Source organism: Schistocerca cancellata, chromosome 3, assembly GCF_023864275.1.
Source record: "Schistocerca cancellata isolate TAMUIC-IGC-003103 chromosome 3, iqSchCanc2.1, whole genome shotgun sequence".
NCBI classification, from domain to species: domain Eukaryota; kingdom Metazoa; phylum Arthropoda; class Insecta; order Orthoptera; family Acrididae; genus Schistocerca; species Schistocerca cancellata.
The window spans coordinates 596,346,218-596,370,356 of record NC_064628.1 but is presented as its reverse complement, the minus strand read 5'-3'; the positions used below and the strand labels follow the sequence as shown (position 1 = coordinate 596,370,356).

Genomic DNA, 24,139 nt, shown 5'->3' with positions numbered 1-24,139 from the left:
ACATTTCTTCATAGCAGATGAGAGCCCATTTTGTTGACAACTGTGAAAGGCTCGTATATTGGCTCTATGAAAACAACCTCCCACTTATAGAAAAAACAGGTCATATGATATTCTGTCCATCAACGATCCATTCAACACATGTAGAATCATTAGAGAAGAAAGTTATTGAACTGGTCAATGAGAGCAAAATTCCTTGGGGTCTGGCTGGACAACGCACTACAATGTTTAACCTGCAGAGATAAACTTCTGTGTAAACTGATGCTATGCCTTTAGAATTCTCAGTCAAAGGTGTGACTTGACATTTGTCTGCTTGTGTCTGTGTATGTGCGGATGGATATGTGTGTGTGCGCGAGTGTATACCTGTCCTTTTTTCCCCCTAAGGTAAGTCTTCCCGCTCCCGGGATTGAAATGACTCCTTACCCTCTCCCTTAAAACCCACATCCTTTTGTCTTTCCCTCTCCTTCCCTCTTTCCTGATGAAACAACTGTTGGTTGCGAAAGCTTGAATTTTGTGTGTATGTTTGTGTTTGTTTGTGTGTCTATCGACCTGCCAGCACTTTCGTTTGGTAAGTCACATCATCTTTGTTTTTAGATATATGTATATACTGTCCTTTAAAAGGCATGTATATTTAGAAATCTATGTAAAAAAAGGTTTATGCTCCTTCAGCTGTGTATTGCTATAAGTTGTATTCCATATCATGAGGATGATTTTATGGATAAATAAATAAGGCATCTGTTAAATTTTGGTTACATGATAAATCTTACAAATTCAAAGGCTGTCTGCACAACTAAATACCTAGTAATCACATAGATAATGTAGGGGAAGATGAACCAAAAACTATGTTTCATTGGTAGAACACTTGGAGGGTGCAACTAATCTAAATACGCTGCTCACGCTACTCTTCTCTGTCCTCTTCTGGAGTACCGATGCACAGTGTGGATCCTTACCAGATAGGTGTGACATATGAGATTGAAAAAGTTCAAAGAAAGGCAGTTCATTTTGTATTGTTGTGAAATAGGCAAGAGGGTGTCGTGGGTATGATATGTGAGTTGGGATGACAGGCAAGTCATTTTTAATTGAGACAAGATCACCACTCTTCTCTTCTGAACGCAAAAGTATTTTGTTATGTCCACCTATGAAGGGAAAAATGATGGTAATGATAAAATAAGAGAAATTAGAGCTCCCACAGAGAGATTTATGTTCATTTTTCTGTGTGAATTGCAGTGACCACATAGATGTACATTCAATGGTATTCTTCCTACAGTAGAGGATGAAGTATGGAATGTTACAAGGCAAGAAAAAGCAAAAACTCAACAGGCCTAAATGATATCCCTGTGTGTGTGTGTGTGTGTGTTTGTGTTTGTCAAAAGAATACATAAACAGCCTCAAAGCCACATTAACAGAAAACCTTAATGAATCTTTCACAACTGGTTGCTTCCATAACTGTCTGAAGCATGCAAAAATATTCTGACTGTTTCTTGCGAGTTCATACTCCAGATCATAGTGTACATAAAAAAGACATAAAAAAATTAATACAAACTGCAACCATAGCACAGGGTCAGGCCACTGACTTCATCGGCACAAGAAAAAAGTAGGAGAAACAAAACAGTGCATTATATCAATGTGTAAAAGAATATAATAAATTTAGACAGGAAATTGAAGAAATAAATAACATCCACTCTTTCAGAAAAAAACTCATAAAGTGTACTTGCAAGAACACTGGCACTATACCACAAGTGAGCATTTTATTAAAAATATATGGAACTAACTGGGTGAAGTACTCAAAAAAATTGATAGTGGACAAAAAGTAACTGGCATATGCCTTTATCTGTCTAAGGCTTTCGACATCATAGACCACACCCTATTGCTGCAGAAGCTTGAAAGAATTGGTATCAGAGGTATGCCTAACAACTGTCTTAGATCATATCTTACTGACCGCTAGCAAGTAGTAGAAATACATTTTCACAAAGAAAATAAATCAACAAGACACTATTCTGATTATAAAGCAGTAAAATATGGAGTACTGCAGGGCTTGGTACTGGATCATGCAAATACTGTAATCGTTAATATTGGCTTATACATGTATTCAGTTGTAACTTCAAGTTTATAATGTGGTTTAATTATAACTTACACATTGACTTGCCCAGTATATGAAGTGCTGTAAAATTTTGTGAGCATAATTTTCTAGTTTCTAAAGTGTTTTAATTGTAAGATATACTTTGATCTGTCCAATATCTGATGTGCTGTACTGTACATGTAAGATTTACTGGACCAATAAATACAATACAATACATAGCTATCGAGATGGCTATTTATATCTGCTTATAAATACTTCAATACTTATATAAAAGGTGTTGTATATATATTGACAATATCTATATATTGTACAATGTCTAAAGATGGCTAAATAAATAAGAAAAATAAAAGTTTATTACCATAATGATTTTTTTGTTCACAAAACAAAGGTTTATAGTGGGTTGTATGTAAAGAACCAGTAATTACAATAGTGGCTCTCTTCTGCAGTATTAAGGTGTCATGCACACAAGTAGGGCTGCTCCACAAAATAGTACCATATGATATACTTCAGAAAAATGAAACCAAGGATGTTGTAATACATATTTCAAGCAGTACATAAGTTGCCATAACACATAAATTATTTTAAACAGATTAATACTAATATATTCTACACCTCGACTCCGAGACAATTTACTATCTGAATATACCCCCCAAAACTTAGTGTAAATTGGGTCATCTAAGGGAAGCTTGTGTTTTAGAGTAAAAACCATCTACTGAATTTTGTTTCCACTCAGCAAGAATCCACTAAACCAATAAGATGCTTGAGTGCTTACCCTTTCAACACACTTACCAAGGCTACTGAGGTCATTACTACTATGAAGGGAAGTTGTGTTGTCTGGATCTAGTACTGTAGGCTACAAGAGCTAATAAATGAGGGCAGGTCATTAAACTAGCAGTAACCTGTAAGAACTGTCAACCATCTATAAATTACCAGTATAATATATCTAAAAACAAAGAAGCTGTAACTTACCAAATGAAAGCATTGGTATGTTGATAGGAGACAATAAAAAACACACAAACCCACACACAAATTTCGAGCTTTCGCAACCTGAGGTTGCTTCATCAGGAAAGAGGGAAGGAGAGGGAAAGACGAAAGGAGCTGGGTTTTAAGGGAGAGGGTAAGGACTCATCCCAATCCCGGGAGTGGAACGACTTACCTTAGGTCTTTCCACTCCCGGGATTGGGATGACTCCTTACCCTCTCCCTTAAAACCCACATCCTTTCGTCTTTCCCTTTCCTTCCCTCTTTCCTGATGAAGCAACCTCAGGTTGCGAAAGCTCGAAATTTGTGTGTGGGTTTGTGTGTTTTTTATTGTCTCCAATCAACATACCAACCCTTTCGTTTGGTAAGTTACAGCATCTTTGTTTTTAGATATATTTTTCCCATGTGGAATGTTTCCCTCTATTATATTCTTACCTGTATAATAGTTACACATCTTAGAACATCCAGATTTTTTTAAAAATATCCATTACCCTGCGTCATTTGATCATGTTGTATTCATTATATTTTAAATCGATATTGTGATAATAATCTTTGCAAGATTATTTGGCAGTACTATTATAACTGAACAGTTTGGTGCTAGTGTGCTTTGGTTGTAGCTCAATATGGTACAAAAACTTATAATCTTTATGTAATCTTTAAAGCATCTATCACTTACCATTCAATTATCAAAATGCATTGTTTATCTCATATTGTGTAAGATTTTTAGTTTTTCTTAAATATCTATTAATTTGTTGGTTTGCTTAGGTTTTTTCACCTTACACAGTAATAATTTTGTTATAAGTCTTTCTTTACATGCCCTAAATCTAAATTAATTAGTTTCTGATGAGATACAGGGGATTAATAATTAATAAATTACCAGCAGTTCAAGTATTGATTGCAAATTTTATTGCACTTGCAGTCCATGTCAGCTGACAGTTTCTGAAAACCAAAATTCCTTGAAGTTATATGGAGGAGATGACTGCAGTGCATTTGAGCCTCTGCTGAATCTTACAACAAAGCCCCCAACAGATTTCTATACTCTTGCTGACATACACAGCAATGGGTCCAGCATGCGGGGAGAGTCAGTGAACCTACTTGCTGTTGTTCGTGATGTAAGTTATAACTTCCTTCTAAAGTTTTTCAGTTTTTTTGCTTCAATTACCTTTAGTAAAATGTTTGTGTAGTCATCAGTTTCTAACACGAATAGAAATTGAGAGAGAAAATATCTGTCAAGTGATATATGTCAGACACAGTAGACAATGAATCGTAAAGACAGGCTCTTGAGAGATGAATGAGATGTAAATTAGTAAAGACTGCAGTCATTTGAAATTCTCTGTCAGTTGTGTAAACTATCATATGAAAGAGAGTGGAAATTATATAGACAATATATGAATGTGAAGACAGCAGAAGAGTTAATGTATAGACAGCAAGGAAATAAATCGTGCTACAAGGTCCAAGACAGTACAGTAATAGTGGAATTATGATAGGATAAATCACAAACAGGTTCAAGAACATTCCAGGACAATCCAAACCATAACACAAGTTAAATACCGGCTTAACACAAACCTACTGAAAAGAAGGCCAGGCAGGAAGATAGTCAGTAGCATAGATCAGAATTCTGTCTCACCATGAAGATAGGCGTACTATTCAACAGTAAACACAGCAGTTATTGCTAATGAAACTTGTCATGCAATGACTGCAGTCACATGCTAGTGATGCACTAGTTGATCAACTGAGTGCAGTCAACTCTTGCATCTTGCAATCCACCAGGTATACTAAATCGCTCCCACCAGTAACTGGTCCATAAGTACTATAATGGCTGGAATAAAATCTGAACCAGTGGCATAGGAGCAATAGCTGAAGTGTCCGCAAAGGCTCCTTTGTGGAGCTTGTAAGGGTGTGCCAGATTTGACTTTACTTAGTATCATCAAAGGTGATGTTCAAGGCTGGTATGGGTCCACTGCAGAAAATACCAGAGAGCTGGATGTGTCAGTAAGAGCTGTCCATGTCCATTAGAGCCCATAATTGTTTATGTTATCACTCCTCATGGATGGGAGGCCTGCGCAAAAAAAGTGGTGACAGATAGTTGGGTCATTAGTGGCTATAGAAATTGTGCTGTGTAGTAGTTGGAAAAGGGATTGCATGCCAAGGAGATTGTTTGTAGTCATCATGTTCTGATAGTTGCAGCCCTGTGTCATTATGTTGGCATATGCAGGTCTTTGACTGTGGTGGAGAACATCTGACATCCTTGGTAGGTGATTGTTTCTGGTATCCATTCTGACATGAATCCAGATGTCCATACCTGGACCTATAATCCAGCATGGAAAAGCTGTCATTTGGCTTGTGGTACTGGATGCTGCAGGTGCAGGAGATACTGCATTAAGTGGTGAAAGCAGCTGTGTAAGATATGGACTGGTCTACATTATCAGTAGTCAGTATAATTTGCTAGGAAGCTTGTCTAAGTCTTTTAAGCGCCTTTTTAATTTGTGGCTTGAAGGCCCTCCCTTATCTCTAAAGCCTGGATTTGTGTTCTGGTGAAACTGACTGATTATGAGGTGCTGAATGCTGTTCCCACTGACGGGAGGTAAACTGAAAATCTTCATCAGAAATGTTCATAGTTGGTGCACCATTAATACAAGAATTGCCATTGCCTTGATGTCTGCCAGCGTTGTGATGGATGGCATGCCAGCCAGATGTGGGACATGGATAAAGCATCCGCATCAGGAGTCCAAGAGCCAGTGTAACTCATATATATGGGCTCCCAAGTGTGCTGTTGGATTGGCCAAAGCAAGTAGTAGTGGGATGACAAAGACCAGTTTTCTACACAGACTGTACATTCACAGACTGTCATGTTGATCTACGTATTGGTGCTGGGCCAGTTAACATGACACTGGACTATATACTGTGCTGTAACATGCCTCAACACAACAGATGAAGAAGCTACAGAAATAGCAGGCAGAGGGCCTCCGGAAAGTCCATCCTACAGTCAAGTTATTCCAAGACCTGCAGGAAGATGCTGTGCATCACTTTGGGACAGTGGAAAAGTGTATCAAATCTGTATTGTGAAGAACAGGCATCCATGGGCAGCTGAACTGGCCATGCTGTTTGACTGGATATGAGGATCCACCTAAGGGCTGGGTTCTTGGTAGTGATAGCAGCCACATCTCTTGATGTGACTGTAGAATCATCCTGCGACTGCTGTAAATGTTGCTTTAGCTGGAAGCAGAGTGCCTCTTTCACATTAAATTCAACAACTCCCCTCATTAGGAGGGACAATAAGGTACAGCAGAAAGATAAGAAGCTACTTATATGTAGCGTACAACATGCACTGAAGTTCTTGCTTGAGGCAGAGCGTATTACAGAGGAAATACGGAGATCATTCTCAGACAGAGGGAAGGAAAACTGAAGAGAATTGATGCAATACATTAACACAAAATGGATAAAATTGTTTTGATTAAAGATGAGGAAATAATTGAAAGTGGCAAAGCAAATAAAATTAGAGACTTTATGACCTGATCTTACAGGAAGAGGTGTCTACCTGCACACATGAACACAGCCTCAAAGAGCACCTACCACAAACAGACAAAAAGAAGAAAGTGTGATACCATTCTCTGCTATGTGAAATTTATGGCCATGGTGGCTACAAAACTGCATCTCAGTTGGATGTGGCAAATGATCTAACAGAAAATTATGTGACAGCTGAGTTCTGACAGTCAGTTTATGGAACAAATGTTACAATAGGATGTTAGTAAGTTGGAAAATTTGAAATTATTTGTGAGTGGACATACAAGTGCTTTATTAAGGCATGTGAACTGAAATAATAAGTTTCCTCGCCAAAGTTGCAACACTGAGCTTTAAAATATGCTAACCAGTTTATTTCAGACAAATTCCATTTCTTAGCCTCTTTTCAGGGGTGAAATGTTGTAAAGAATTTGACAGTGAACAGCTACCAGGGTAGAGGAGAGAACCATAGAAGGAGAAAGGACTATGCAGTGGGAACAGGGAAGAGCATAGAGGCAAGTGGAGGGCAGAGATCAGCAAAAGTTGAAGCCAGGGTGGGTTACAGGAATGAGGAATAGAATAGAATATTTTTATTAGCCTTTCAGGATTTTTCATACAATTGGCTTCGTCAAAATTTACAGAAGGATAAGTTACAGAAAGAGTTCCCACCTGTGCAGTTCAGAAAAGCTGGTGTTGGTGGGAAGAATCAAGATGGGGGTTCTTGTTGCAGAATGAATGGCAGCTGTTAAAATGGAGGTATTGATGTTGATTAGTAGGTTTGATATGGGCGGAGGTACTCGTGGAGTGATTCTTGAGGTGGAGGATGACATTGAGGAAGATGTCTTTTTGGGTTGAGGAGAACTGAGTAAGCAAATGGAGGAGAAGGTGTGAGGTTCTGGAGGTATTTCGATAGGGCGTCCTCAGTTTTGGTCCACAGCTTGAAGATGTTATCAGTGAATGTGAACCAGGTGAGGGGTTTGGGATTCTGGGTGGCTAGAAAGGTTTCCTGTAGATGGCCCATGAAAAGGTTGGTGTAGGATGGTGCCAAGTGGGTGCCCACGTCTATACTGTGGTTTTGTTTGTAGGTAATGCTTTCAGATGAGATGTACTTCTGGTTGAGGATGTAGTTGGTCACGAACTGCTGCACTACCTAATTGCCAAGCATGCCATACAACACATTGTGCTTAATTTTAACAATTACTTCATAGCCTGTGCCCTCTTGGTTCTTCCCGCCAACACTAGTTTTTTTTTAAATTGTGCAGTTAGGAACTCTACCTGCAATGTATCCCTTGTTTCCATAATCATCTTCGCCTCAACCTTCACTAGTTCCTGTCTTCCAGTTGTCCCTATGCTGTTCATTGCTCCCACTCCAGGCTCACACACTCTTTATGCCTCTCAGTGCAACTGCCTAGTCCTTTCTCCTCCACTGCTCCCTTCCCCCTCTGACCTCCCCATCCCCTCCGCCCTCAACACAGCCAACTGATGATGCATCTAGCAGCCCACATCTGTACACACTCCCCCTCCAAACCTACTCTGTAATTCCTTCCCCTTCTTATTTCTTTTATGCTAATCACTATCCACAACAGCCATGATCACTGCTCACTGCAGTTGGGCCCAGCACTCTGTGTGAGTTATGCTTGTATGGATGTGTTTGTGTAGTTTTCCAAACATTATGAAGATATTGTAGTCTATTTAGGTGTCTGCATCTAAATAAATATTCCAGAATGAACTGTATAGTGAATGGCGGATGGTACCACATTCCACAACTAGTCATTGGCTTTCCTGTTCCACTCGCAAATGGAGAGAGGGAAAAATAACTGTCTATATTCATGCTTATGAGCCTGATTTTTCTTATCTTGCCTTCTTCGTCCTTATGCAAAATGTATGTTGACAGCAGAAGAATTATTCTGTGATCAGCGGCAAAAACCTGTTCTCTAAACTTTCTCAATAGTGTTTCATTCTTTCCAGGGATTCCCATTTGAGTTCACAAAGTATGTCTCTAACACTTGTGTATTGATTTAGTCTAACAGCACATTACTGAACTGTTTCAATGTCTTCCTTCAATCCAGTGGTTGCTAATACGGGAATAATTGCCGCCTAAGGGGTAAAATGAAATTTTGTGAGGGATAAAAATAAAGAGGTTCAACTGTGTTTCAGTCATAAAACTAAATCATTTTTAAGAGTTCATTACTATTGTCACTATTTTGCAAGAGTATAATACTGATTATGTAATTTTTTCGAATGCTAATGTTAACACATTATCCAAAATGGTTGAAGTTACTGCTTGTAAAATGAATGTATGAATGTCTCTGTCACACAGTCCACACACTGCACACATGCTTTGTACTTTATACCTTGCATCTACAACAGCAAAGTTGAGACATATAATCATATATACTAATATATCTCCTGAAAAGGCCTCCAAGTTGTAGGTAGTTCCCTCAATAGACCAGAAGTTGCTTCATTATTCACTTTGCAACAGTAAATGAATCAACTTACAGCACAACACAGCAGTAACTATGTAATGAGTACTGCACTGCTGCACAGCCTATTATTACAGTGATGTACCTATTCAGTTGCCTTCTGAATAGTATCAGCAGAATAAAAACAGTAATACCTTTAAGCACACAGTCAGAGAAATACTGCAGAATAGTCCATTTTACTATGTAAATGAATTTACTGATTATTGCATGGAAAACCCAAAAATATGGTAAGAAGTAACAATCATTCAATTCAAAAAACAATATGAATGTATGTATGTAAATTTAAATGTAGGGGAAATAGTTATATACTGTGAAAAAGAACTGAATGCACTGTTCAGTATCATAAATGTATTATACTGTAATTTGTGCTATAAATATGATAAGCTGTAGAAAACTGTTGTTGTAATGAGTGTCCGGGAAGTAAGGACAAATCTGAATTCTGGGGCATTATGTCATATTCTACCATATCTTCCTTCGCCGTTGGCGTTGTCGTTGTTACCGTGAGACACCGTTATACCAAAAGGAAAGGCGCGTCGATCTTAGAGCATGAGATATGATGACCTTAAGCCATTGACACACACAACGGTCACGGTAGCACCTGATTCCAGAATAGCTGCGGTAGCTAAGACCTACGAACTATCCCCTGTTGACCAGGTCCCCAAAACTTAACTCGTAACAAGATCCCTTCAAAGCAAATTGTCATAACGATCGTCTATAAAGGCTTCGTACAACAAGAAGAAATGTTACGGTTGATGGAATAATAACAGATACAACCAAACTGTCTTGTCTCTTCTGCTTTATTTAACATAACTTCGTTCACAGTTTCATTTCGCATTCACCACTCATTCACCAAAACCCTTTGATGAACAGTTTTGGTTGCTTAACACCAACAGTCAATGATAATGATACAGCTTTTCTCCTTTTTATAAATTGAAGCCCACTCTCCGTGATATAATAAAAAAAAACTGGTCTCAATACCGCGTCCCTCGTGAGATGCGAATAGACTTATTCCGGAATTGACCGCCCTGTAGGTGTACTCAATTTAATGACCACACTTCGCTGTCCGCTATTTTGCGTAACTGAATGTCCATTTGCTAGTGTGATTATACACCGTAGCTATTTAAAATTCGCCCCTATATTTTTCACAACACACAATTAGCACTTCATTACTTATTTGTTTTCTTTCTAAGAGTAAACGGAAAAAAAGACACCGTATCATGGGCTTAGTCGACATAAAGCAAAACACCTTAATATGCCCAATTTCACCTCTTCTTATAGGATCGGCTACCTTACTCATTAATTTACTACATATTGTTTCCAATAACACTAAACAGGTATCGCCGTTATATTTTAATTGTATTCAAAAGCATGTTACTACTATTATGACCAACCAAATCGTCACAAATCGCGCGGCGTGTGTTTTTAATGATAACTTTGCGCTATTCAATTAAATCGCGCGGTGTGCGTTTTTAATGATAACTTTACGCTATTCAATTTCCGTTATTGCCATTTCTTATTCAGTCTTTTCCTGGTTGATGCTTTTGGGTGATTTCTCAATAAAATTTCTTCCCCTACATCATATGTGACTACTTTCTTCACATTTTTATCAAAACGGGTTTTTCTCAATTGTGCTTGATGCTTCAGGTTTTCGTAGACCTTCTTCACCATATCTTCTTTCTTGGTAATCTTTTGTTCTATCGCAGGTAATTTCTTCATCCATTCTGGCACAATACTTTCACCAAATACTATTTGGTTAGGTGAATAACCAGTCGATAAGTGTGGTAAGTCATTATACACTTTCTCAAATTCATAAATCCAATCGATCCATTTATAATGTTGTTTGGGTATGTACGTCCGTAAAAATCGGTTCAACTCTTGGAAGATTCTCTCAACCGGATTTCCACAAGGGTAAAATCTTGAGATGTAAATGTGCTGGATTCCTTGTTCTTTCATAGTGTCTCTCCATACTTTGCTTGTATAATAAGCAGCGTTGTCTGTTAAGACCATTATAGGTTTGCCAAGCTCAGTTATATAGTTGTTGATAAATTTGCGTAACATGGGTCGAACGTGGAGATTTTTCAAAGGATATAATTTCACATATTTTGAAAAGAGATCATAGAAAGCCAATACATATTTGAACCGTCCACGTGTCATGGGACATGGTCCACAGACATCACATGACACCAACATTAAAGGTTGTTGTGGGATGATAGGATGTAATTCTATCTTCCGACAATAGTTTATGGGTTTTGCCTTCTGACATATTTTGCACTTCTTAAGAATATTTGTAGCTATATGTCCCAAATTTGGATGATAGCAGTATTGTGCTATTTTGGCTGTACATTTAGCGGCACCAAAATGACCCCAATTCAAGTGAGTGTACCATACTAGTGATTCTAAATATTTATTTGGAACACAAACTTTCCAAACATCTTCTTCATCCTTCTTTCGATACAGTATTCCGGATTTTAATTGATACTATTCTTGAGAGTGACTTAGCGTTTTGCTTTCAACAGCATGCCTAATGGCTTTCCACAACTTATCATCTTCTTGCAGTTGTGGAAGACTTCGACATAGCTGTGTAATCTGCCTCTCACAATATTGCCTTGATAAATTCATGACTTTAAAGTCAATAGTCCGTTCTTCACACTCGTCGTCATTCTTTCTTTTCGGTAGTCTTGAAAGAGCATCGGCTATGATGTTGTCTTTCCCTCTGATGTATTTGAGCGTAATATCATATTCTTGCAGTAGCAAGGCCCACCGGGTTAAACGTGAATGGAACATCCTTCCTGTTAAAATAAAAGATAAAGCTTTGTGGTCACAGAATACAATGATCTTCTTTCCATATACAAAATAGCGAAACTTTCTAAGGGACCAGACCACGGCCAGTACTTCCAATTCAGTAGTACAATATGCACGTTCACAGCTGGAGAGTGTTCTGCTGGCAAACCCAATTATTTTGATGATACTGATATCTTCTGGATTGTCCATCTGGAAAAGAGTGACACCCAACTGATTGGGTAAAAATCGTCGAAAAAATGAAACTAAGCCGATAAATGACTTTAATTCCGTCCTATTTTTTGGATAAGCACATCTGTTAATCGCATCCATCTTTTTAGGATTTGGTTTTATCCCTTTAGGAGTGATTATATGTCCAAGAAATTTCAATTGGTTATGAGCAAACTTGGATTTGCTCAAATTTACTGTAACTCCGTATTCCAAAAATTTCGCAAAAACTCTTCTTAATAAGTCCAAATGTTCCTCCCAAGTTTCAGAAGCTATTAGCAAATCATCCACATATAACGTAACTTCATTCAAAAGGTCTCTGCCCAGTACGGTATCTAATGCCGATATGAAAACACCCCCGCTTATTTTCAACCCAAATGGCATGACGGTAAACTGGTAACTTCGGCCCAGAAAAATGAATGCAGTATATTTTCTAGATTCTTTTGATATTCTAGTTTGCCAATATGAACTATGCATATCCAAAGAAGTTAAGAAGCGGGCACCATAAAACTTTTGTACTAACTCTTCTAGGTTCTCCGGTCGCGTTTGTACAGGTATAATGATCTTATTGATCTCTCTGGCATCCAACACCAATCTGATGTCACCATTGGGTTTAATTACCGCCACAAGAGGGTTACAATATTCGGAATCTGAGGGCTCAATAATACCCCATTCTAACATTTTATTGATTTCCTTTCTGACTACTTCTTTCTTTGTCCATGGGATAGAATAGGAAGTACGACAAAAGGGTTTATGTGCATACGTCTTTATATGGAATTCAAAGTCTTTTATTATACCGGGACGTTTACTAAAAATCGACTGATATGCTTCCAACAAGTAGTACAGTTCGTCCCTTTGGATAACAGATAAATATTCTGATTCTAACACCTTTTCCTGCAATGACATTTTATCAATCATTTCTTCAGAACATTCAATAAGGCATATATCATACACATTTTCATCATCAATACTGACATATTTTACCATTAGATTCATACACAACTGATTTGGAATTACTCGGCCCTTTCTCAGGATGGCTGTCAAAACATTACCATTGGAATTAAATATGCATTCACCTTTCTCTAAATTAATGATTGCACCGGTCTCACATAAAAAATCCAAACCCCAGGTACATGGTACTGTCATTTTAGGAACAACCAGGAATGTACTTTCTATTTGAGCCCCCCGGATTGTAACGTCGACACGTACCTGTTTCACAACTTTTTGCATTTTTGCGCTGAACGCGCCAGACACGGTACATCCTGTGATAGGAAAAGTGGGTATTTTTACCCCTCGGCTTATCTGTTTTAAACAGTCCTGCGTCATGACACTAATAGTTGCTCCAGTATCAATTAATATTTCAACGTCAACATTATTTATACTTGATGGAATTATTGCCTGTAAAATTTGTCCACATTTATTAGAAACTTCAGGTTTTTCTTCAATTAATTCATTCCTTATATCCTGATCATTATTGTACCTTAATACTCTCAGTTCAAATTGGTGCCTGCCTTCCTTCTCTTTTCCAGTCATCCTAGGAAGGCATTTGGTGACTGGTATTAGTTTAATCTATCTCGTTTAGTCATCGGTGGGGGTTCATGAAATTCCACAATCCGTACAGTATGATCCGAGTTATGGTATTTACCCCGTCGCACATTGGAGGCTCCTTCGCCCATTGGTATAACTCCTTGTGCTGGATGAGGACTCGAGGCATTTGTTCCATCCTGCCGATGAACATTATGCTTCGAATTATCTTCCCAAGGTCGAATACAATTGGGATCATCACTTGGGTACCTGTTACTCGTATTAATATCACTACTATGCACATTCGCGTCACCATATCGAGGTTTACCTCTAGCACAGTAAGTATCTCTTCTATATTTATTATAATCATTGTTTTTATTGCAACCATAGGATGAAGATTGTCCACGCTCCTGTGATGCGGGTTTGACCTGGTTTTCGGTATTATTATTATCATACGTTAAATTATTATTATTATTATAATTATTCATATTACTATGAGTGTGAGTCGACATTTTATTACCACTCATTTGTCTTGCGTCTTCCATAATCATATCTATAGAGTCAATCACCGACAAGAACTGTTCTACATCGTGGTCAGGAACATTTATTAACTTTTCACGTATATTTATGGGCAACCTTCCCTTCAAAATTCTGATCACTTCCTTGTGAGAAATTGGATCACTCCAATAACGTGTCTTATTTATGTACTTTTCAAAATATTGCCTTAAAGTACTCCTTTTACCGTTAAAATACTCAGGTTGGTAAACCTCTTTTCTTAATTTCTCTTGTTTACTCGACGACCAGTATTTAGCCAAGAAAAGTTGTTCAAACTCAGCGCAAGTATGGCAACTTTCACTTACTTCAGCGGCCCATAAGGCAGCTTCTCCGGTAATTTTGGATACTATAAATTGAAGTCGGTCGTGTTCTGACCAGCTATGTGGAAATATTCTTTTGAAATTATTGATAAAGATTTTCGGATGCAGGTTGTTCTTTTCAGTGGAGAATGTTGGGAATTGTCTACTTTTAAAAATGCTGTTCTCCACCTTTAAAGAAGACAAATATCCTCGCTGACCAAAAGAATCATCATCTTTACCAACCGAATCATCAACTTCCCAATGCAAATTTTCACCATAATTATACTTCGTATTTTCACATGTTCGGTTGTTTTTCGACCTATTCTCCGAACGTTCGTCCTCTGTCAACAAATTTTGTGATGACTTTCGTTCTAACTCTGCCAATTTATGATTGGTTTCCTTTTGCCATTTAGGTAACTCATCAACTATTTTCTCTTTTATTTTCTGAATTTCGCTAGTGAAGAGCTTAATTAATTCATCATTTCTACTTAGGTGCTCATTGATATTTTCATTTGGCTGGGATCCAATAGTAGTCTTAACCTTGTCTACAATTTCATTTCCTTTTATTTCTATCCATTCAGATAGATCTTTGTCAAGTCTTTTAGTTTGACCTACTAAATACTTGTCAATCCCCTTACGAGCATTGGACTCAAACTCGACTATTTGTTTCGAAAGCTCTTCTATCTGTGCGCTAGCATTGAAACAGCTGCTTTCACACTTAACCATCCTATTGGACAGGCCATCATAACTCTTCGAAACTACCTCATATTTCTTTTCTACGTCATGAAGTTTTCCCATTAAATTATTATATTGCCTTTCTAAGGTGTTAGAAAACTCTACATCTAGTTCTCCAAATTTCGCATTTAATTGAGTTTCCCAGTCCGCCTTTAATTCTTTCTTAGTATTTTCCGGTTTATAATCAAAGGTATTCAGTTTGCTTTCCAAAGAATCCATTTTAACTTCTAATGAACCAAATTTGGCCTAAAATTTTTCGTTTAACTTTTGATTGTCCTCTTTTAATTGCTTATTATCTTTTTCTAGTGAACCAAGTCTTCCATTCATTACACCTATTTGAGTATTTATTGATACCAGCATATCAAACATTTTTTGATTAATATTTCCATTTTGAGGATCAACTTGCTGATCTACTTCCGAAACCACAAGATCTTTATGTTCTCCCCCGCTGCTTACCTTACTTATCATTGTATTTGAATCTCCTAACGGCTCTAAATCAATAACTGTATTATTATCTGTACATGTCTCCTGTCCCAGATTGAGCTCATGGGATGCATCATCCATATCCTCTTCACTTTCCTCTCTCTCTCTCTACTCATTACTCTACTCAACTGCACATTATTATGTATTCTTTTTGTTCGTTTTGACATGATTATTCACTACCAAGACATACACTTATTTTCACTATGTATTTATATATATTTATCTACCGAAAACACAAGTCTCAACTTCTTTTTTTTTTATAAATATACAGTTATTTTAATCATACCTGGTACTATCGCTCACTTTTAGCGATTATTGAAGAATACCTCTTTCATTGGACAGACTCACTGGCTGCTACTATATTTTCCAACTCTAGGGTTCGTGAATCCGGATGACACTCGACTCGATGCAGCAGTCCTCCTCGATCGATCGAGCCCCACGTTGGGCGCCACTTCTACCGTATCTTCCTTCGCCGTCGGCGTTGTCGTTGTTACCGTGAGACACCGTTATACCAAAAGGAAAGGCGCGTCGATCTTAGAGCATGAGATATGATGACCTTAAGCCATTGACACACACAACGGTCACGGTAGCACCTGATTCCAGAATAGCTGCGGTAGCTAAGACCTACGAACTATCCCCTGTTGACCAGGTCCCCAAAACTTAACTCGTAACAAGATCCCTTCAAAGCAAATTGTCATAACGATCGTCTATAAAGGCTTCGTACAACGAGAAGAAATGTTACGGTTGATGGAATAATAACAGATACAACCAAACTGTCTTGTCTCTTCTGCTTTATTTAACATAACTTCGTTCACAGTTTCATTTCGCATTCACCACTCATTCACCAAAACCCTTTGATGAACAGTTTTGGTTGCTTAACACCAACAGTCAATGATAATGATACAGCTTTTCTCCTTTTTATAAATTGAAGCCCGCTCTCCATGATATAATAAAAAAAAAAACGGTCTCAATACCGCGTCCCTCGTGAGATGCGAATAGACTTATCCCGGAATTGACCGCCCTGTAGGTGTACTCAATTTAATGACCACACTTCGCTGTCCGCTATTTTGTGTAACTGAATGTCCATTTGTTAGTGTGATTATACACTGTAGCTATTTAAAATTCGCCCCTATATTTTTCACAACGCACAATTAGCACTTCGTTACTTATTTGTTTTCTTTCTAAGGGTAAACGGAAAAAAAGACGCCGTATCATGGGCTTAGTCGACATAAAGCAAAACACCTTAATATGCCCAATTTCACCTCTTCTTATAGGATCGGCTACCTTACTCATTGATTTACTACATATTGTTTCCAATAACACTAAACAGGTATCGCCGTTATATTTTAATTGTATTCAAAAGCATGTTACTACTATTATGACCAACCAAATCGTCACAAATCGCGCGGCGTGCGTTTTTAATGATAACTTTATGCTATTCAATTAAATCGCGCGGCGTGTGTTTTTAATGATAACTTTACGCTATTCAATTTCCGTTACAGCTATCTTGACTCGTAATGTTACAATATGATGGTTGTCAGCCATGACTTTTTCTTGTTTGTTATCTGCAATCCTCTCCCATTAGTAGCCTGACAGATTTTGTGTGTTGAGCATTGTTGTATGATGTTTATTTCCGTCATGAAGCAGATGACAACTGAGCAACATATCCAAGTGGTAAAAATTTATTACAAAAACAGTGAAAGTTCCTTGTCAACCATCCATGAAATGCGTGTGACACTTGGACATAATGCTATTCCATCCGAATCGTCAGTTCAGTTGTTGATTCGGAAGTTTGAGACCACAGTTTCTGTTTCAAACATTAAAAAAAAGCACGACAACTGCATTCCTTCCGAACACAAGAAAACATAGCTGTCATGTGTGACAATGTGACTGTAAGTCCCAGAATATTGGTATGCCAATAAGCTCAACAATTGAATTTATCACCAAGTTCACTGCATGAAATGCTTTCTAAAGATCTGAAAATGCGTGTATACAAGATTCAACTTACGTAAGAACTGATGTCTGCAGCTCATGGAAAGACACATCAACTTGCTCCCTGGGTCTTGGCTTGACAAACAGAGAATGAGAACGTCACAAAAAGAATAATTTTCTCAGCTGAGGTGCACTTCCACCTCAGTGGGCACGTCAATAAGCAGAACTGCAGAATTTGGGGTAATGAAAATCTGGGAGTGACTGTGGAAGATAAAATGCATCCACAACACATGGCTGTGGGGGTTGGGTTCTGGGCGTGAGGAGTGATCGGTCCGTATTTTTTTGGAAATGATGAGGGAGCTGTGAATGATAACCATCACCAAACCATGCTTTCTGATTGGTTTTTACCACTTGTTGAAGAAAATGATGATTTTTTAGTTTCAACAAGATGGTGAGACATGTCACACATCCCATGAAATGATTGCTCTGCTGATGAAAAGTTTCTCAAAAAATTATCTTCTTGATTGGCAATCACAAATGGCCTACCAATCATGCGATTATACACCTCACAACTCTTTTTGTGGGTATTTGTGAAATCAAAAGTGCATTTGAACAAACCACAAACAATACGCCAACTGAAGAATGATATTATAAGGGTTATTAATGGCATCCCACCAGATGTATGTGAATGTGTCATCGAGAACTTCAACGAATGCGTTGGTCATTGCCACTCGGCCTTGGATGGTCAAGTGGAGAATATAATTTTTCATACATAAATGGGAGAAGTTACTTAATGTGTTTATTAAAAAAATAAATAAAAAATAAATTACATTTTCAATAAATTTAGCACTTAAATATTTGTCCCTACTTCCCGGACACACTTTATAACCAAAATGTCAGGGCCTATATGTAATTATACAACACATATCAACTGAAATGCACCAAATGGCTAAACAAATAAATAAATAAATATTATTGTTATTGGTGACAGTGGCAGACACAAAACATTGGCAACTTTAAGTCTTTCTGTTTTTGCCATATCAGAAGTAGGGAATCCTACAAACAAGTGATTTATAAACAATATAATGCAGACATTAGTTGATTTTGAACTGGGTGAAAGGTGCGGGTGAAGCAAGTGTAGCTATGAAAAGGAGTGGTACAGAGTAAACACATTTTTAATGAGCATCTGTCCTCAATGCAGATAGTCAGCTTTCTTTTGTGAGAAGCAGCTGCAGGAAGTACTCATGATTCACTGGGAATTACATCATCAGTATGTAAAAAGAAGGTTGTTAGAAAGTAGCAGTACCAATTTTCTCATTAATTTATGGTATAATAAAATGCTTACAAAAACTAAATATTATTTATCTTTTGTCATCTTAAAAATATAAGTATTCTAAGAAAATTCTTTTCATTCCAAAGTTTAGCTAGGTGCAAAGCGGAGGGGCAGAGGGAGATAATAACTAACATCTGATTGCACTCGGACTAATGGTCTCAGAAAAGTTGGGAAGCACTGCTTTAATCCATCCTGCTGGGAATCCCAAATACTTGAGCAGTACTCATGAATGGATTGCAACAAGTGTTCTATACATGATATCCTCTGTAAATGACCTACCTTTCCCTAGAACTCTTCCAATAAACCAAAATTGACCCTTCACTTTTGCTACTGCTGTCTTTATCTTCTTGTTCCATTGTATATCACTTTTGCAATGTCATGTCTAGGTATTTAATCAATGTCACTTTGTCAAACAGCACACCACTAATACCTTAATCAAACATAATGGGGTTATTTTTCCTACTGAACTGCATTGACTTATGTTTTTCTGTATTCAGAGCAAGCTGTCATTCATCACAGAAAATATAAATTCTGTCTGACTAATCCTGTACCCTTCTACAGCCAGTTGAAGACAATGGTTTCCTGTATACAGTTGCAGATTGCTGCTCACCCTGTCTGCCAGATCATTTAGGCATATAGAGAATGAGAGCAGTGTTATCTCACTTCTTGGGGCACTCCTGACAGTACTCTTTGAAGTGTATCATGCGTTTGTAATGGTCAGTTTGTGTACATCTTATGTTAGTAGCAGATTATAAACTTTACCTTTTGGATCTTGGAAGCAGTTGCAGAAGTTCTGTGGCCCAGGTATCTTGACTTCATACTCCTTTTCCTCCATTACAATGCCTTTGACAGTCTGGAAAGTTACTTAAGATACTAGCTATTGCTGAATGATTTTGGACTCTTCTTGTTTGAGGTGGTTTCTTATGTATGTCTGGAAACATGTTGGATCAGATTTCAGTTTTGTGATATTGTTATAGATGAAATCTTAGTTTTTTTGTATATATTGGTCTTTGTTGATAAGTTGATAAGCTTTATCAGTCCTTGTGACTAGGATGTTGTTAGATTGTAGTTTTTCTTTTAATTTCTTAGTGGTGTTGTTTTCTGTTTGAAGTTTACTGTTTTGCTCTTTCTTTGACATGGAGACTATGTTGTTTATTTCTTTCTTCACTAGTTCTTGTGTTAGCCCGATATTTATAGTGTTATTTTCTTGTTTCTCTTCCTCTGTCAGGATGCTTTCTGTTTCTACTAACAGATTTTTTCTATTCAGGTGGAATTTGTGCTGGTGGGTGTGTTATACTTCATCGAACTTTTCTTCCTGGTTATTTTTATTTGTGAGTGTTCTGATTTATTGTTTGTGTTTGTTCTGTGGACATTGCAATGTTCTTGCTGTGTTGTGTTCAATTTTTTGTATTATGTTGATCATCACTGTTGGGTTCTTAATAAATGCTAATAACTCAAGATGTACGTCATATAAAATTCTATTAAGCATGAATTTCTTGGTATAAAATTAGTTCATTTCATTCTTTAACCAAGTCATTTTTGCAAAAGATTTCATTCTTTGTGGTACCAAAGAGTTGTTTCTGACCTTTACATTAATGTATCTCAGAATTACATTATTTATTTTGCAAGTCTTATTGAATCTAATGTGTGGGATGATCTTATGGAGTTTGAGATGGTTTTTCTTGAAACTGTTGTATAACTTAATGGGAAATGCCTGATATGGCTGTATTATCGCCATTATTTTCTCTTTTCTGTCATTCCTTAGTTGCTTTATAATTCGTGGAGCTATGTTTCATCTATCCAACTAAATGAAAAGCAGTTTGTTTGTTGCCATAAGCATTTCACTTCTTCTATTTTTGAAGCATCTTCAGTGGCCCGTTATACACATTTCTTTTATTTGTAGAATAACAGTATTACATAGTAGTTACAATATGTTACTATGTTACATTTTGTTGCGTTCTTCTCTTATTTTTCAGATTAGAATCAACCTTTGTAGCTGGCCAGAGTGGCCGTGCGGTTCTAGGCGCTACAGTCTGGAGCCGAGCGACCACTACGGTTGCAGGTTCGAATCCTGCCTCGGGCATGGATGTGTGTGATGTCCTTAGGTTAGTTAGGTTTAATTAGTTCTAAGTTCTAGGTGACTGATGACCTCAGAAGTTAAGTCGCATAGTGCTCAGAGCCATTTGAACCATTTGGGCCAACCTTTGTAGGACAAATTTCATGAGGTGAAATTATTTTCATTGTTACTTGCGATTTCAAATGCTGTTAGCCTATTTGTGTGGACCTGGAGATGTGTTCATTAATCCCCATGCTCCAGATGGCCAATTTCTGGGGGGGAGGGGTATTCTTTAACCCACATTTGGTACAACACATCACTTCTATCACTTGCACTTTTCATTTTGTGATCAACATGTGTGTGTTTACAGTGAGTAGTGTTGCCAACTGTTGCTGTGTATTTGTCTCTCGTCTTGTTGATGTTGTGTGTGTGGTTTAATATTTTTCCTTTGTGTGTGTGTGTGTGTGTGTGTGTGTGTGTGTGTGTGTGTGTGTGAGTGAGTGAGTGAGTGAGTGTATGTGCGTATTTTGTTATGTATAATGATATCAAGTGTTGTTCTTTGTGAGAGCATGCGTGATTCTTTAAAATGGATATTTATGTGTGTGTGTTTGTGTGTGTGTGTGTGTGTGTGTGTGTGTGTGTGTGAGAGAGAGAGAGAGAGAGAGAGAGAGAGAGAGAGAGAGAGAGAGAGAGAGAGAAGCAGAAGATTCATTAATTATTTATTCTGGTTGTATTTCAGATGTTTGTTTGTTATTGTTTCAATGGCTAAGATGATCAGAGAATTATTGCTTATGTGGATTTAGTCATTAGGTACTGTATTTTTTATTGCAAGGGCTCTTTGTATATGAAAGTTTTCTTGTAATGTCAGAAACTTTTTGTTGTGATAGTTCACTGTAATAATTGTCATGTCTTGTTCCATGTTGGATGGTTCATGTCCATGTTTTATCAGGTGTTCGGCAAAGGTAGAATGGCTATTTTCATACTTCCAGCTTCTTATGTGTTCTTTATATGTAGTTATGCAGTTCCTACCTGTCATCCTCAAATATACTGATTCACATTCTTGGCACTCTAACTGGTATATAACTGCCCCTCGGTATTTATCAGGTTTGTCTGCTGTCTATAAATGTGAATGGAGTGTTTCCCCTGTGCCTTATGTAGACAATAGAGCTCAGGCACACATGTCCTCATTATTTCACTTAGCAGAATATTGAACTTCAAGGAACTGGACTATCCAGCTAAATTCTTCTGCCTTACTATCTAGAAGTAAGCCTTAGAATAACAATAGCACCCTACCATCATGAGACTGTCGAACACACTGCTTAATGCAGAAAAATACTTCCAATATAATCCTAAACTGACAAAACCAAAATCTAGAATTTGGCTAATGACATTTAATGTAAATTCTCTCTTAAAAATGGGAAAACTAAAAAACATCCTGGACAAATCCAGAGAACATAAAATCAAAATTATTGCATTTCAGGAATCACGATATACAGATGAAAATCCTTTTGATTCGGAAGGATACAGGATATACAAAGGAAAACCTGGAAAACGAGCCATGGCAAATTGTCCACAATTTGGAACTGGATTTATAGTAGATACATCAATACTTGATTCAGTCGCAACTTTCAAATCTTACTCGGGTCGGCTCTCCACAATGACAATAAAATCAGCTAATAAGATATACACCCTAATCAACGGGCATGCACCAACTAACATCACTAACAAAAACAAAATAGAAGAAGTAGAAGAATTCTGGAACCAATTAGATAATATTCTCCAAAAAATCCCAAATAACCATGTCAAAATCCTTTTGGGCGATTTCAATGCACAAATCGGTAAAGGAAAGAAATATCGATATTGGGTAGGTAAATGGTCAGGGCATACACAGACCAACCAGAATGGCATGCGACTCATTGAAATCTGCAAAAACCATGACCTATTTTTCAAATCAACATTTTTCAAGAAAAGAGCCTCGAAAACGAAAACTTGGATCTCACCTAATCCATTACTAGGTGAATATCAGTTGGATCATGTAATGATCTCCCGCGTAAATACAGTAGAAATCATGAAACTTAAAGTCCTTAATGGACTAGACCTAGATTCCGACCATTACCCAACAAAATTCTCCCTAGATGTCATTCCAGAAAAAAGAAAATTCACTAAGAAATCTCCACACCGTAAATATGATGTACAAAAGATAATGGCAATGAACAATTTACAAAAGAAATGCAAAATTTAAAACCACAAAATTGGCAACAACTGCAAGCGGGACTTTTAAATGCAGCTGAAACTGTAGAACCGCAAACAAGAACACGTAAACACCCATGGTGGACAGATGAGTGTGACCAACTGATAAATCTCAGACAACAGGCATGGCAAAATTGGTTGTGCAACAAAAATCAAAAGACCCTGGAAGATCTCAAAGATACCAGGAAAACAGTCACAAAAGCAATACGAACAGTCTGTAAACAACACGAAGACAAAAAATTGCAAGACATAGAAAATGATTTCAAGAAAAAAAATTCCCGAAATTTCTATAGAGTATTCAAACAAAAATTAACAAAGTGCTCTCCTCCATCACTCCAGTTCAAAAATGACCATGGGGAAATTGCTCATGTTGTTGTTGTGGTCTTCAGTCCTGAGACTGGTTTGATGCAGCTCTCCATGCTACTCTATCCTGTGCAAGCTTCTTCATCTCCCAGTATCTACTGCAACCTACATCCTTCTGAATCTGCTTAGTGTATTCATCTCTTGGTCTCCCTCTACGATTTTTACCCTCCACACTGCCCTCCAATGCTAAATTTGTGATCCCTTGATGCCTCAAAACATGTCCTACCAACCGATCCCTTCTTCTAGTCAAGTTGTGCCACAAACTTCTCTTCTCCCCAATCCTATTCAATACCTTCTCATTAGTTACGTGATCTACCCACCTTATCTTCAGCATTCTTCTGTAGCACCACATTTCGAAAGCTTCTATTCTCTTCTTGTCCAAACTAGTTATCGTCCATGTTTCACTTCCATACATGGCTACACTCCATACAAATACTTTCCGAAACGACTTCCTGACACTTAAATCTATACTCGATGTTAACAAATTCCTCTTCTTGAGAAACGCTTTCCTTGCCATTGCCAGTCTACATTTTATATTCTCTCTACTTCGACCATCATCGGT

The 24,139-nt window shown here is 37.6% G+C and overlaps 1 protein-coding gene across 1 annotated transcript in view; it reads left to right on the top strand.

Annotated features, from left to right (window-relative positions):
• The window catches only part of LOC126175479 (meiosis-specific with OB domain-containing protein), a 275,449-nt gene that overhangs the window by 54,143 nt on the left and 197,167 nt on the right, over positions 1-24,139 (top strand). The window contains exon 5 of the mRNA XM_049922294.1: positions 3,977-4,169. Within this exon, the coding sequence (XP_049778251.1) occupies positions 3,977-4,169 (193 nt within the window). The remainder of the gene's footprint in view (positions 1-3,976; positions 4,170-24,139) is intronic.